Source organism: Nerophis lumbriciformis, linkage group LG02 (genome assembly GCF_033978685.3).
Source record: "Nerophis lumbriciformis linkage group LG02, RoL_Nlum_v2.1, whole genome shotgun sequence".
NCBI lineage: Eukaryota > Metazoa > Chordata > Actinopteri > Syngnathiformes > Syngnathidae > Nerophis > Nerophis lumbriciformis.
The window spans coordinates 9,882,626-9,898,820 of NC_084549.2; the positions used below are offsets into that span (position 1 = coordinate 9,882,626).

Below are 16,195 nucleotides of genomic sequence, written 5' to 3' on the forward strand. Positions count from 1 at the left end.
CCCAGTGGGACGTGCAACGAGGACCTCCCTAGGGAGACGCTCGTGAGGCATCCGCACGAGATGCCCGAACCACCTAAGCTGGTTCCTTTCCAAGCGAAGGAGCAGCGGCTCTACTCCAAGTCTCTCTCGGGTGACTGAACTTCTCACCATATCTCTAAGGAAGATGCCAGCCACCCTTCTGAGGAAACTCATTTCGGCCGCTTGTATCCGCGATCTTATTCTTTCGGTCATGACCCAGACTTCCCTCTCCAGAGCAACATTAGCGACTTCCTCCTGGGGAATCCCGAAGCGTTCCCAGGCCAGAGAGGAGATGTAATCCCCCCATCTGGTCCTTGGCCTGCCACGGGGTCTCCTCCCAGTGGGACGTGCAACGAGGACCTCCCTAGGGAGACGCTCGTGAGGCATCCGCACGAGATGCCCGAACCACCTAAGCTGGTTCCTTTCCAAGCGAAGGAGCAGCGGCTCTACTCCAAGTCTCTCTCGGGTGACTGAACTTCTCACCATATCTCTAAGGAAGATGCCAGCCACCCTTCTGAGGAAACTCATTTCGGCCGCTTGTATCTGCGATCTTATTCTTTCGGTCATGACCCAGACTTCCCTCTCCAGAGCAACATTAGCAACTTCCTTCTGGGGAATCCCGAAGCGTTCCCAGGCCAGAGAGGAGATGTAATCCTCCCCATCTGGTCCTTGGCCTGCCGCGGGGTCTCCTCCCAGTGGGACGTGCAACGAGGACCTCCCTAGGGAGACGCTCGTGAGGCGTCCGCACGAGATGCCCGAACCACCTAAGCTGGTTCCTTTCCAAGCGAAGGAGCAGCGGCTCTACTCCGAGTCTCTCTCGGGTGACTGAACTTCTCACCCTATCTCTAAGGAAGATGCCAGCCACCCTCCTGAGGAAACTCATTTTGACCGCTTGTATCCGCGATCTTATTCTTTCGGTCATGACCCAGAATTTCCTCTCCAGAGCAACATTAGCAACTTCCTCCTGGGGAATCCCGAAGCGTTCCCAGGCCAGAGAGGAGATGTAATCCCCCCATCTGGTCCTTGGCCTGCCACGGGGTCTCCTCCCAGTGGGACGTGCAACGAGGACCCCCCTAGGGAGACGCTCGTGAGGCATCCGCACGAGATGCCTGAACCACCTAAGCTGGTTCCTTTCCAAGCGAAGGAGCAGTGGCTCTACTCCGAGTCTCTCTCGGGTGACTGAACTTCTCACCCTATCTCTAAGGAAGATGCCGGCCACCCTTCTGCTTGTATCCGCAATCTTATTCTTTCGGTCATGACCCACACTTCATGACCATAGGTGAGAGTAGGAATGTAGATAGCTCGGTAGACCGAGAGCTTTGCCTTCTGGCTCAGCTCTCGTTTCGTCACAACAGTGCGGCAGAGAGACTGCAATGCTGCCCCAGCTGCCCCCATTCTCCGGCTGATTTCCTTCTCCATCTTTCCCTCACTCGTGAACAAGACCCCGAAATACTTAAACTCCTCCACCTGGGACAGAGTCTCGTTCTCTACCGAGTAATATTCTGTGATTAATCACAATTCTTACAAATTAAAAATATATAGTTTGACAGCACTAATAATATAAACGTATAACTCACCTCATACAACACTAGCCAATTACCTCTGAGTACCAGCCACAATTACCATGATGCTGAATCGCGGTAGTACTTGGTGTGTAAGAAAAAAAAAATATACAAAAAAAATCGTAGTCATGTGCAAAGAGTTTTCGACCAGCGGTTTTCAAAGTGCAACTTGAAAAACATATCGCTAAGCTAACTTCGGTCATGTTTAAAGGCTAAATTGATTGATTTTCATTTCCTAAACACCATTTTCTTGTAGTACCTCAACTTATGTGGTTATTTGGTTCTGCGACGGAGCTCTTAACTCAGAACTCTTGTATCTCAAATCATCGTCGCGACTTCTTCTCAGCACTGTCCTTCAGACTCATGTTCTTAGCTCCAATGGTTGGAAAACTAATGTGTTGTTAGCAACACCCGTTGTTCTGGGGTCGCTCTTAGCAAGTTCACTGTGCCATTCGCTACGTCAACTTCTTCTCAGTACTGTCCTTCAGACTCATGTTCTTAGCTCCAATGGTTGGAAAACAAATGTGTTGTGAGCAACACCCGTTGTTCTGGGGTCGCTCTTAGCAAGTTCACTGTGCCATTCGCTACGTCAACGAACGGCGGGGATGCTGGTATCTCCAATTTTTGCTTGCAACCATAGCAATTAACCGGGAAACACTTAAGTTGAGGTACGGCTGCATTGTGTTTGCCACACTTTGAAAACCACTAGCTCGTGTAGACAAAACTAAAACCCCACAGCTGTCCTTGATTGGCATTGCATCTTCCACCCAACCAGGTTTGAACCGTTCGCAGAGCAGCTTAACTCCTGAGAGTCTTTTTTTTGGTTTTTTTTTAAACATCTGGATTGACAACGGAGAACATCCAAGCCTCCGAGCCAACCCTGTGCCAGGCAGTCTGGTACGGTCAACGGAGGACCCGCTTCATGCCCACTTTTACGCGATACGTGGCCTTTCTTTTCATCAACTCTGTGATCTCTGCTGCTGCTCGTTCAAACACGGTTGGGTTCGGGTACGGATGCAAGGTCTTTTTGAGCTAACTCCAGACAAGCCCGCCCGCCGAAGGAAAGCAATGTCCATGAAAGATGATAGGAGCTTACTAATAGTTAGGGATCCCGTCTCGTCCCCAATCCGAGACCCACAGTTCCTTGGCGGGGAACTTGGTTTTAGTGCAAATAGAACAGAAGTACACAGGATGGAGAAACGAAATGAGCCCAGCTGCTTGGAAGAGTCCGCTTGGATCTTTGGGTCCTGACGATGCAACCCTCATCCTCCTTAGAGCCTCAGTGGAGTCGGGTCACAAACAAACTATTGCAAAGAGTTACAGGAAGTACTGGCTTTCTTCTCCTTCCTTGGTTGTTCTTTTTCTTCTTTTCATCCTCGTCGCTGTCCAATCCTAAATTAATAATAATTCCAAAAAGTGCTAAGGAGGGGGAGGAGGGGCTGTACAATGCGTGTTTGATTGTCATTATGTACATCTCTATGGATACATCAATAAATAAAACAATGTCCAAAGAGCATGGAAGTAACATTAAAGGTATACACATAGGAGGTCCCGACCTATCAGTTCTTCGATTCCTCAACGCTCCTCCAACGGTGCTCGTGAAAACAAGAGCAGTTCAAAAGGGTTCAGCATTCATCTTCGACTTCTCTGATTGGTGGAATCAGACTACTGGTGGATTTGTATTGGTTGACTTGGTTGACCATCTGAGTGCTCATGGGCTTGATCTGAATGTTCCGTGGGTAGGCGTTGTCCGCTTCATCTGTAAACCATTTCTTTTCTGAAGGGGCGACACACAGGGAAGCAAAGACCACTGTTAGCATCGAAGAAAACAACCTCAGTTTTACTCGTAGGATTATTTTATGCCACTCAGGTTCACACGCAAACTTCTGTTTTAGTCATCTGTCAATGGATGTTGTCATTCGTCCAGATCATTCTATTCTCAGGGCATTCAATCACAACTGGACTGTTCAGTTTGTCTTAGAAGTCCATTGGTCAGATCTAGCCTGACCAATGCTCATCGACTTAGATCTGACCAATGCGCATATACTTTGATTGATCAAATCAAAGTCTATGATCTGATTTGGTCCGATCTAGTCTGACAAATGCTCTTAGACTTGGATCCGACCAATGCGCATAGACTTTGATTGATCAAATCGAAGTCTATGATTTGACTTGGTCCGATCTCGTCTGACCAATGCTCATAGACTTACATTGGTCGGGATCGAGTCTAACCAAGTCATAGACTTACATTGGTCGGGATTTAGTCTAAACAATGCTCGTAGACTTAGATTGATCAGATCTAGTCTAAACAATGCTCATAGACTTAGTCTGACCAATGCTATCAGTCTCCAAGCATGAACAGATGAGAGACGAAACATTTTCGAAGACAAACTGAGCAGTCCAGTTGCAATCCATTAGATTCCCCTAGAGTTGTTGTTTGTTCTTAAAAACTGAGCTTTTCGAAAACTGCAACTACAAGAAAGACTTTCCAAAGCTCAAAGTTTGTGTGTAAATGAGGACATTTTTTGGGCGAAACTATCTGATGTATGTAACCTGAATTTATTAGGAATAATTCATTTACTGTAGTTATTGAGACAGTGAGTTATTCCTTGTCTCTGTCGCCAAAGTGCTTCAGTTGGTTTCTTTGATGTATGTAATGAGGACCTGCTCTATTGGTGAAGTGTCTGCAAATAGCTTTTGTGAATTAGGGTCAAAGAAAAACATGTAATATTTAATTTCAAAAATGCGCTTTACGGAAAAAGTCAGCTGATTAGTCTTCTGATCGGCGAAATAGTTTTTGAGAGCCAACAAATGCTCAGTTCACACCGAAATCTTAAACATGATTAAATAATGTATTTAAAACAAATTAATCGTGACTAAGATTTTCTTACCAGGCGCCTTTTTACGACTTTTTAACATAAAGTAATAATTAGATCGGATTTCTGACATATCCTGTTAAAAAGCAAGTTTTATTGTATTATTTAGTCATATTTTAGCAGGTATTCACAGTCTCTTCCAGGTTTGTGATGCTTCAAACGATAAATGTGGTTTCATGTAGTTTGGCTTAACCGTTGAATAAATCTGAAATCAAACAAGATTAAAAATTGTTTAAATCAAAGTAGATTTTTTTTTTTTTTTACAGACAAGATTGTTTTATTACAGGTACTTTCTATCTTAGACCATGTAATCATTTGTTACACAGGATGGTAGTAAATCATTCTTACCAGTTTGGACAGGTCAGCTTTTCCTGTTCTTATTTTACCTTTTTAACGTGATTTTTCCACATTTTACTTAGGATATCAAACTGGTCTAAAATAGTAAGAAAAACATATCTTGTTCGTCAAAAAAATTCTATGGATGGACTTTGATTTTAGGTATTTAATCTTGCTTAGGTTTCAGTTTTTGCTGTTTATCTTGATGTTCTCGCTCCCTGATGAAAACTAAATTTCGAGTGCAGGATTCACGATACAGCTTTTAAAAATTTCTGATACTACGATACAAATATTGCGAATTGTCCGATACCAATGTTGATCCAGTACGATATACGCACGAATCGTACATACGTTTATTATTTTGAAGTGTGTAATGTTGGAAAAGGCTTGACCAAGTGAAATTACCCAGAGAAAAATGGTAGTAATGAAAAACACTAACCTATTTGTTGAAAACCGTCAGGAATGGACTTATGCTGTCTTTAAGTTAGAAGTGGAGTGGTAAATGTCTTTTTTTCTGCCTTACAGACTTTGTATTTGTTATACAACTCTATAATTATTTGATACTTGTTTATATTGACTAATGTTATGTTTCAGACGGCAATATTGTTCACTGAAGGATGACTTATTATGTATGTCTAGCTTGTGTGCTATTGTGTGCTTAGCTGTTGTGTAGCTGCTACGTATATCCTAGTAGCCTAGAGCCTACCATGTTTACCAAAAATACAAGCAAAGACCTTGTGATTGTATTGGAGGACAATTAGATTATCCTTGCACAAGTAAACACGCCGCGGGACTGCTTGTATTGGAGATTTTAGATCAGTGGTTCTTAACCTGGGTTCGATCGAACCCTAGGGGTTCGGTGAGTCGGCCTCAGAGGTTCGGCGGAGGTCGAGACACAACCGACTCATCGTGTAAATAAAAACTTCTCCCTATCGGCGTATCACGGATACGGCAACAGCAGAAGTCACACTGGTTTGCAGGTTTGTAAATTGTTGTGAGTTTATGCACTGTGTTGGTTTTGTTCTTTGAACAAGGTGATGTTCATGCACGGTTCATTTTGTGCACCAGTAATAAAACATGGTAACACTTTAGTATGGGGAACATATTCACCATTGATTAGTTGCTTATTAACATGCAAATTAGGAACATATTGGCTCTTAACTAGTCATTATTAAGTACTTATTAATGCCTTATTCGGCATGGCTTTATTATAACCCTAATCCTCTAACCCTGACCCTAACCCTAACCAAATAACTCTAAATTAAGTCTTTGTTACTTAGAATATGTTCCCTTAGTGTCCAAATAACTCTAAATTGGGGCGGTATAGCCCGGTTGGTAGAGTGGTCGTGCCAACAACTTGAGGGTTCCAGGTTCGATCCCCGCTTCTGCCAACCTAGTCACTGCCGTTGTGTCCTTGGGCAAGACACTTTACCCACCTGCTCCCAGTGCCACCCACACTGGTTTAAATGTAATTTAGATATTGGGTTTCACTATGTAAAGTGCTTTGAGTCACTAGAGAAAAGCGCTATATAAATATAATTCACTTCACTTCACTAAATTAAGTCTTTGTTACTTAGAATATGTTCCCCTAGTGTCCAAATAACTCTAAAATAAGTCTTTGTTAATTAGAATATGTTCCCCTAGTGTCCAAATAACTCAAAATTAAGTCTTTATTACTTAGAATATGTTCCCCTAGTGTCCAAATAACTCTAAATTAAGTCTTTGTTACTTAGAATATGTTCCCCTAGTGTCCAAATAACTCTAAATCAAGTCTTTGTTACGTAGAATATGTTCCCTTAGTGTCCAAATAACTCTAAATTAAGTCTTTATTACTTAGAATATGTTCCCCTAGGGTCCAAATAACTCTAAATTTAGTCTTTGTTACTTAGAATATGTTCCCTTCGTGACCAAATAATTCGAAATGTAGTCTTTGTTACTTAGAATATGTTCCCCTTGTGTCCAAATAACTCTAAATTTAGCCTTTGTTACTTAGAATATGTTCCCCTAGTGTCCAAATACCTCTAAATTAAGTCTTTATTATTGAGAATATGTTCCCCTAGTGTCCAAATAACTCTAAATTAAGTCTTTATTACAGAGAATATGTTCCCCGAGTGTCCAAATAACTCTAAATTAAGTCTTTGTTACTTAGAATATGTTCCCTTAGTATCCAAATAATTCGAAATGTAGTCTTTTTTACTTAGAATATGTTCCCCTAGTGTCCAAATAACTCTAAATTAAGTCTTTATTACTTAGAATATGTTCCCCTAGTTTCCAAATAACTCTGAATTAAGTCTTTATTACAGAGAATATGTTCCCCGAGTGTCCAAATAACTCTTAATGTAGTCTTTATTACTTAGAATATGTTCCCCTAGTGTCCAAATAACTCTAAATTAAGTCTTTGTTACTCAGAATATGTTCCCCTAGTGTCCAAATAACTCTAAATTAAGTCTTTGTTACTTAGAATATGTTCCCCTTTTGTCCAAATAACTCTAAATTTAGTCTTTGTTACTTAGAATATGTTCCCTTAGTGACCAAATAATTCGAAATTTAGTCTTTGTTACTTAGAATATGTTCCCTTAGTGTCCAAATAAGTCGAAATGTAGTCTTTGTTACTTAGAATATGTTCCCCTAGTGTCCAAATAACTCTAAATGTAGTCTTTATTACTTAGAATATGTTCCCCTAGTGTCCAGATAACTGTAAATTAAGTCTTTGTTACTCAGAATATGTTCCCCTAGTGTCCAAATAACTCTAAATTAAGTCTTTGTTACTTAGAATATGTTCCCCTTGTGTCCAAATAACTCTAAATTTAGTCTTTGTTACTTAGAATATGTTCCCTTAGTGACCAAATAATTCAAAATTTAGTCTTTGTTACTTAGAATATGTTTCCTTAGTGTCCAAATAATTCGAAATGTAGTCTTTGTTACTTAAAATATGTTCCGTTAGTGTCCAAATAATTCGAAATTTAGTCTTTGTTACTTAGAATATGTTCCCCTAGTGTCCAAATAACTCTAAATTAAGTCTTTATTACTGAGAATATGTTCCCCTAGTGTCCAAACAACTGTAAATTAAGTCTTTGTTACTCAGAATATGTTCCCCTAGTGTCCAAATAACTCTAAATTAAGTCTTTGTTACTTAGAATATGTTCCCCTTGTGTCCAAATAACTCAGTTTAGTCTTTGTTACTTAGAATATGTTCCCTTAGTGACCAAATAATTCAAAATTGAGTCTTTGTTACTTAGAATATGTTCCCTTAGTGTCCAAATAATTCGAAATGTAGTCTTTGTTACTTAGAATATGTTCCCTTAGTGTCCAAATAATTCGAAATTTAGTCTTTGTTACTTAGAATATGTTCCCCCTAGTGTCCAAATAACTCTAAATTAAGTCTTTATTACTGAGAATATGTTCCCCTAGTGTCCAAATAACTCTAAATTAAGTCTTTGTTACTTAGAATATGTTCCCCTAGTGTCCAAATAACTCTAAATATAGTCTTTATTACTTAGAATATGTTCCCCTAGTGTCCAAATAACTCTAAATTAAGTCTTTGTTACTCAGAATATGTTCACCTAGTGTCCAAAAAAAAAATCGAAATTTAGTCTATGTTACTTAGAATATGTTCCCTTAGTGTCCAAATAAGTCGAAATGTAGTCTTTGTTACTTAGAATATGTTCCCCTAGTGTCCAAATAACTCTAAATTTAGTCTTTGTTACTTAGAATATGTTCACCTAGTGTCCAAATAACTCTAAATTAAGTCTTTGTTACTTAGAATATGTTCCCCTAGTGTCCAAATAACTCAAAATGTAGTCTTGTTACTTAGAATATGTTCTCCTAGTGTCCAAATAACTCTAAATTAAGTCTTTGTTACTTAGAATATGTTCCCCTTGTGTCCAAATAACTCTAAATGTAGTCTTTGTTACTTAGAATATGTTCCCTTAGTGTCCAAATAATTCGAAATTTAGTCTTTGTTACTTAGAATATGTTCCCCTAGTGTCCAAATAACTCTAAATTAAGTCTTTATTACTGAGAATATGTTCCCCTAGTGTCCAAAAAACTCTAAATTAAGTCTTTGTTACTCAGAATATGTTCCCCTAGTGTCCAAATAACTCTAGATGTATTTTTTGTTACTGAGAATATTTTCCCTTAGTGTCCAAATAATTCGAAATTTAGTCTTTGTACCTTAGAATATGTTCCCCGAGTGTCCAAATAACTCTAAATTAAGTCTTTGTTACTTAGAATATGTTCCCCTAGTGTCCAAATAACTCTAAATTTAGTCTTTGTTACTTAGACTATGTTTCCTTAGTGTCCAAATAAGTCGAAATGTAGTCTTTGTTACTTAGAATATGTTCCCCTAGTGTCCAAATAACTCTAAATTTAGTCTTTGTTACTTAGAATATGTTCCCTTAGTGTCCAAATAAGTCGAAATGTAGTCTTTGTTACTTAGAATATGTTCCCCTAGTGTCCAAATAACTCTAAATTTAGTCTTTGTTAATAAGAATATGTTCCCCTAGTGTCCAAATAACTCTAAATTAAGTCTTTGTTACTTAGAATATGTTCCCTTAGTGTCCAAATAATTCGAAATTTAGTCTTTGTTACTTAAAATATGTTCCCTTAGTGTCCAAATAATTCGAAATTTAGTCTTTGTTACTTAAAATATGTTCCCCTAGTGTCCAAATAACTCTAAATTAAATCTTTGTTACTTAGAATAAGTTCCCCTAGTGTCCAAAAAATTCGAAATTTAGTCTTTGTTACTTAGAATATGTTCCCTTAGTGTCCAAATAACTCTAAATTAAGTCTTTGTTACTTAGAATATGTTCCCCTAGTGTCCAAATAACTCTAAATTTAGTCTTTGTTACTTAGACTATGTTTCCTTAGTGTCCAAATAAGTCGAAATGTAGTCTTTGTTACTTAGAATATGTTCCCCTAGTGTCCAAATAACTCTAAATTTAGTCTTTGTTACTTAGAATATGTTCCCTTAGTGTCCAAATAAGTCGAAATGTAGTCTTTGTTACTTAGAATATGTTCCCCCAGTGTCCAAATAACTCTAAATGTAGTCTTTATTACTTAGAATATGTTCCCCTAGTGTCCAAATAACTCTAAATTTAGTCTTTGTTACTTAGAATATGTTCCCTTAGTGACCAAATAATTCGAAATGTAGTCTTTGTTACTTAGAATATGTTCCCCTAGTGTCCAAATAACTCTAAATTAAGTCTTTATTACTTAGAATATGTTCCCCTAGTGTCCAAATAACTGTAAATGTATTCTTTACTTAGAATATTTTCCCTTAGTGTCCAAATAATTCGAAATTTAGTCTTTGTTACTTAGAATATGTTCCCCTAGTGTTCAAATAACTCTAAATTAAGTCTTTATTACTTAGAATATGTTCCCCTTGTGTCCAAATAACTCTAAATTTAGTCTTTGTTACTTAGAATATGTTCCCCTAGTGTCCAAATACCTCTAAATTAAGTCTTTATTATTGAGAATATGTTCCCCTAGTGTCCAAATAACTCTAAATTAAGTCTTTATTACAGAGAATATGTTCCCCGAGTGTCCAAATAACTCTAAATTAAGTCTTTGTTACTTAGAATATGTTCCCTTAGTGTCCAAATAATTCGAAATTTAGTCTTTTTTACTTAGAATATGTTCCCCTCGTGTCCAAATACCTCTAAATCAAGTCTTTATTATTGAGAATATGTTCCCCGAGTGTCCAAATAACTCTAAATTAAGTCTTTGTTACTTAGAATATGTTCCCTTAGTGTCCAAATAATTCAAAATTTAGTCTTTGTTACTTAGAATATGTTCCCCTAGTGTCCAAATAACTCTAAATTAAGTCTTTGTTACTTAGAATAAGTTCCCCTAGTGTCCAAAAAATTCGAAATTTAGTCTTTGTTACTTAGAATATGTTCCCTTAGTGTCCAAATAAGTCGAAATGTAGTCTTTGTTACTTAGAATATGTTCCCCCAGTGTCCAAATAACTCTAAATGTAGTCTTTGTTACTTAGAATATGTTCCCCTTGTGTCCAAATAACTCTAAATTAAGTCTTTGTTACTTAGAATATGTTCCCCTAGTGTCCAAATAACTCTAAATTTAGTCTTTGTTACTTAGAATATGTTCCCTTAGTGTCCAAATAACTCTAAATGTAGTCTTTATTACTTAGAATATGTTCCCCTAGTGTCCAAATAACTCTAAATTTAGTCTTTGTTACTTAGAATATGTTCACCTAGTGTCCAAATAACTCTAAATTAAGTCTTTATTACACAGAATATGTTCCCCTAGTGTCCAAATAACTCTAAATGTAGTCTTTGTTACTTAGAATATGTTACCTTAGTGTCCAAATAACTCTAAATGTAGTCTTTATTACTTAGAATATGTTCCCCTAGTGTCCAAATAATTTGAAATGTAGTCTTTTTTACTTAGAATATGTTCCCTTAGTGTCCAAATAACTCTAAATTAAGTCTTTGTTTCTTAGAATATGTTCCCCATACTAAAGTGTTACCGAAAACATATAACTTTGTCTTGAATTTGAAAAAAATATTATTATTATTTTTTCACTAACGAAGGGTTCGGTGAATGCGCATATGAAACTGGTGTGGTTCGGTACCTCCAACAAGGTTAAGAACCACTGTGTTAGATGCAAGCAGATACAATCGTCTTTTTGCCGATGGACTGATATCAATATCGGATCGTGACAACCTTAAAAAAAAGTAATTTAGATGTTGATTTTAGGTACTTAATCTTGTTTAGAGTTCAGTTGTTGTATTGTATCCATGTTTAAAACTCGGCATACAAGTGTGGAACTAGCCTAAGTGGCGAAAACCCTGTTTCGTCACTTTCGGATCATTTAGACTTTTGAACAGAGAGTAATCTGATTGTTTGTGTTTCCCCTGTCTGTCCTTCAAAATAAAAATCAATGAAAACATGTTTTATTATGAAGCTATGTTCGGCGAAAGAACATGCACATCCCATCCTTAAATTATAGCAATTAAGCAAAGGTTTGATTCCTAGTAAAAAAAATCTGAGAACTTCTTTGGTATTTACAGCGGGAAGGGGATTCATATGGTCACATTTTTCACGGTTTAACTGACACATGAAACATAACAATTTTTTTCTTGTTCAAAAACAAGAGAAAAAATACAAAAATTAGGAGTATTTTACTTGAACAAAGCAAAATTATCTGCCAATAGAGCAATACAATGTGGCTTGTCAAGACTTTCCAAAACAAGTAAAATTAGCTAACCTCAATGAACCCAAAAATAGCTTAAAATAAGTATATTCTCATTAATAAAGTGCACTTTTCTTGGTAGAAAAAAAAAATATATGAGTCCTTTTTTCTCAATATGTTGAAAAATATTCTTCAATTAAGTAAATGCTAGTGCCATTATCTTGACATAATGACATGCACTAGGCATTACATTTCTTGAAACCAGCAAACTTATACTAAAAACTGGCTTATTTTTTCCTCAACATATTGACAATATTTCTCAATATGTTGAAAAACATTCTTAAATTAAGTGAATGCTAGTGCCATCATCTTGACATAATGATATGCGCTCGGCATTACATTTCTTGAAACCAGCAAACTTATACTAAAACTTAGTTTATTTTTCTTAATGAAAAGGAAGTAGTTAATAATATATTTCTTAACTGCGAGAGATCATTTAAGACACTTAAAACAAGTAAAACACTAACATAAAATCTGCTTAGTGAGAAGAATTCTCTTATCAGACAGAAAATAAGCAAATATCACCCTTATTTGAGATATTTAATCTTACTTAGATTTCAGTTTTTGCCGTGAAGAGTGGCACTTTCCATCATTTTCAGCAGACTGCATTGCAAAAACGATTAACTTTCCCCAGAAATGGGGCCATATGAATCATTTCCCCACTGTCATTTTCCTCTGGGTGTCCCTTCCTTTCGGCAAAAGTTGGACAAACTCAAATTTTAAACTTGGCTATGTGGAGCACGACGTGCTTAAGTGTAAATTGTGCGGCGTTAGTACGAAAGTCGTGTCACGCCCCCGGGGGTCGAGCGAGATGTCTGCCATCTCTCCAGCCGATACGGCCATTTTTGTGGCCCTGGAAGCAGCACATCAGGTGCCCAAGTTTAGGAGGGAGGGATCATACCCTGTCCAATTTAATGCTTAAAATGGGTCAGTCTTAGTGTGACCGGCGGCGACGGGATGAGGTCGCACTTTGGCTGCGTCAGGAGGATGTAAATCAATATGACCTACGGTCGTGGTCAAAAGTTGACATACACTTGTAAAGAACATAATGTCATGGCTGTCTTGAGTTTCCAATAATTTCTACAACTCTTATTTTTTTGTGATAGAGTGATTGGAGCACATACTTGTTGGTCACAAAAAAACATTCGTGAAGTTTGGTTCTTTTATGAATTTATTATGGGTCTACTGAAAATGTGCTGGGTCAAAAGTATACATACAGCAATGTTCATATTTGGCAAGTTTCACTGCAATAAGGCACTTTTGGTAGCCATCCACAAGCTTCTGGTTGAATTTTTGACCACTCCTCTTGACAAAATTGGTGCAGTTCAGCTAAGTTTTCTGACACGGACTTGTTTCTTCAGCATTGTCCACACGTTTAGAACAGGACTTTATGAAGGCCATTCTGAAAACCTTAATGCAAGCCTGATTTAGCCATTCCTTTACCACTTTTGACGTGTGTTCCTGTTGGAACACCCAACTGCGCCCAAGACCCAACCTCCAGGCTGATGATTTTAGGTTCTGTGGTCAGATGAAACAAAAATGGAGCTGTTTGGCTACAATACCCAGCAATATGTTTGGAGGAGAAAAGGTGAGGCCTTTAATCCCAGGAACACTATGCCTACCGTCAAGCATGGTGGTGGTAGTATTAAGCTCTGGGCATGTTTTGCTGCCAATGGAGAAATACAAAAAAAGTCACGCGAGTACGAGAATTCAATTATAAAATACAATACGATAATATAAAGTATATATAAAATTATGATATAGATAAATATATTTAAAAAAAAATATATATATATATATATATATTTAATCAGAATAAAGTTGAAGAACGTGAACATTTTTTTAAATTGGAACATTCACAGGAAAAATTGTTGCAAAATTACAAAAAGGGAAAACGATAAATATCCAATAAATATCACAAGGGAAAAGTTAAAGTTGCAAAAATAAAGACTTATTAAAATAGACAATAGTACGAGAATAAAAACCTAAAATTAAGAGAGGAATAAAGTTGAAAAAGCGATGTTACTAGAATATTTTTAAATTGGAACATTCACAGAAAAACATTTTTAAAGTTATAAAAGTAGTTGTACAATTTTGGGACTTTTTATTTTAAAGTCACAAGACTAGAGTGTGAATGTGAGTGTGAATGTTGTCTGTCTATCTGTGTTGGCCCTGCGATGAGGTGGCGACTTGTCCAGGGTGTACCCCGCCTTTCGCCCGATTGTAGCTGAGATAGGCTCCAGCGCCCCCCGTGACCCCGAAGGGAATAAGCGGTAGAAAATGGATGGATGGGATGGAACTGATTTTTGGTAGCCATCCACAAGCTTCTGGTTGAAATTTTGACCACTCCTCTTGACAAAATTGGTGCAGTTCAGCTAAATTTGTTGGTTTTCTGACACTGACTTGTTTCTTCAGCATTGTCCACACAATTAAGTCAGGCCATTCTAAAACCTTAATTCAAGCCTGATTTAGCCATTCCTTTACCACTTTTGACGTGTGTTTGGGGTCATTGTCCTGTTGGAACACCCAACTGCGCCCAAGACCCAACCTCCAGGCTGATGATATTAGGTTGTCCTCCTTTTTCATTGTCCCGTTTACTCTCTGTAAAGCACCAGTTCCATTGGCAGCAAAACAGGCCCCAGAGCATAATACTACCACCACCATGCTTGACGGTAGGTATGGTGTTCCTGGGATTAAAGACCTCACCTTTTCTCCTCCAAACATATTGCTGGGTATTGTGGCCAAACAGCTCATTTTTTGTTCCATCTGACCACAGAACTTTCCTCCAGAAGGTCTTATCTTTGTCCATGTGATGTCAGATGGAACACAAATTGAGTTGTTTGGCCACAATACCCAGAAATATGTTTGGAGGAGAAAAAGTGAGGCATTTAATCCCAGGAACACCAAACCTACCGTCAAGCATGGTGGTGGTAGTATTATGCTCTGGGCCTGTTTTGCTGCCAATGGAAGTGATTTTTGGTAGCCATCCACAAGCTTCTGGTTGAATTTTTGACCACTCATCTTGACAAAAGTGGTGCAGTTCAGCTAAATGTGTTGGTTTTCTGACACAGACTTGTTTCTTCAGCATTGTCCACATGTTTAAGTCAGGCCATTCTAAAACCTTAATTCAAGCCTGATTTAGCCATTCCTTTGCCACTTTTGATGTGTGTTTGGGGTCGTTGTCCTGTTGGAACACCCAACTGCGCCCAAGACCCAACCTCCGGGCTGATGATTTTAGGTTGTCCTGAAGAATTTGGAGGTAATCCTCCTTTTTCATTGTCCCATTTACTCTCTGTAAAGCACCAGTTCCATTGGCAGCAAAACAGGCCCAGAGCATAATACTACCACCACCATGCTTGACGGTAGGATTGTGTTCCTGGGATTAAAGGCCTCATCCTTTCCTCCTCCAAACATATCGCTGGGTATTGTGGCCAAACAGCTCCATTTTTGTTCCATCTGACCACAGAACTTTTCCTACAGAAATCTACTGATTTTTTTATTTTTTTTTTACAGTTCTATAGAAAAAAACGGTGCTTTTTAATTTTCACTGTAAAATTCTGGGCACCCAGCTGCCAGTTTTTTTTATTTACGTAAAATTATCGGTTTTTGCAGTGCATTACCGTCAATAGAAAAAAAACGGTAGTATTTTTATTTTTACAGTAAAATTCTGACAGCTGAGCTACCAGTTTTTTTATTATTGTAAAATCTATATTTTGTGTATTTTTTAAATGTAATTAGTTACTGTAGATTTTAAATACTGTTATTTTTACTGTTATTTAAATGACTGTAGATTTTATGGTAAACTGGCAGCTCCGTCGCCAGAATTTTACCGTAAAAAATAACAGCGGTACGTTTTTTTCTTGTTTACTGTAATGCACTGTAAAAAATAACTGTAGATTTTATGGTATCTTAGTCCATGTGATGTCAGATGGAACACAAATTGAGCTGTTTGGAAACCAACCAATTTAGCTGAACTGCACCAATTTTGTCAAGAGGAGTGGTTGCCAGAAGCTAGAATGGCCTTCCCAATGTGTGGACAATGCTGAAGAAACAAGTCCATGTCAGAAAACCAACACATTTAGCTGAACTGCACCGATTTTGTCAAGAGGAGTGGTCAAAAATTCAACCAGAAGCTTGTGGATGGCTACCAAAAAACAGTTCCATTGGCAGCAAAACATGCCCAGGGC

The 16,195-nt window shown here is 37.9% G+C and overlaps 1 protein-coding gene across 23 annotated transcripts in view; it reads right to left on the reverse strand.

Annotated features, from left to right (window-relative positions):
• Window positions 1-1,043: 1,043 nt before the first annotated feature.
• The window catches only part of kcnma1a (potassium large conductance calcium-activated channel, subfamily M, alpha member 1a), a 691,811-nt gene continuing 676,659 nt past the window's right edge, over window positions 1,044-16,195 (reverse strand). For 7 of the 23 annotated variants that reach the window (XM_061936588.1, XM_061936904.1, XM_061937671.2 and 4 more), the window contains one exon: window positions 1,044-3,357. In XM_061936588.1, the coding sequence (XP_061792572.1) occupies window positions 3,206-3,357 (152 nt within the window). In that variant the 3' untranslated portion in view covers window positions 1,044-3,205. The remainder of the gene's footprint in view (window positions 3,358-16,195) is intronic. The other 16 variants (XM_061937642.2, XM_061937355.2, XM_061937284.2 and 13 more) reach the window with 9 other exon arrangements.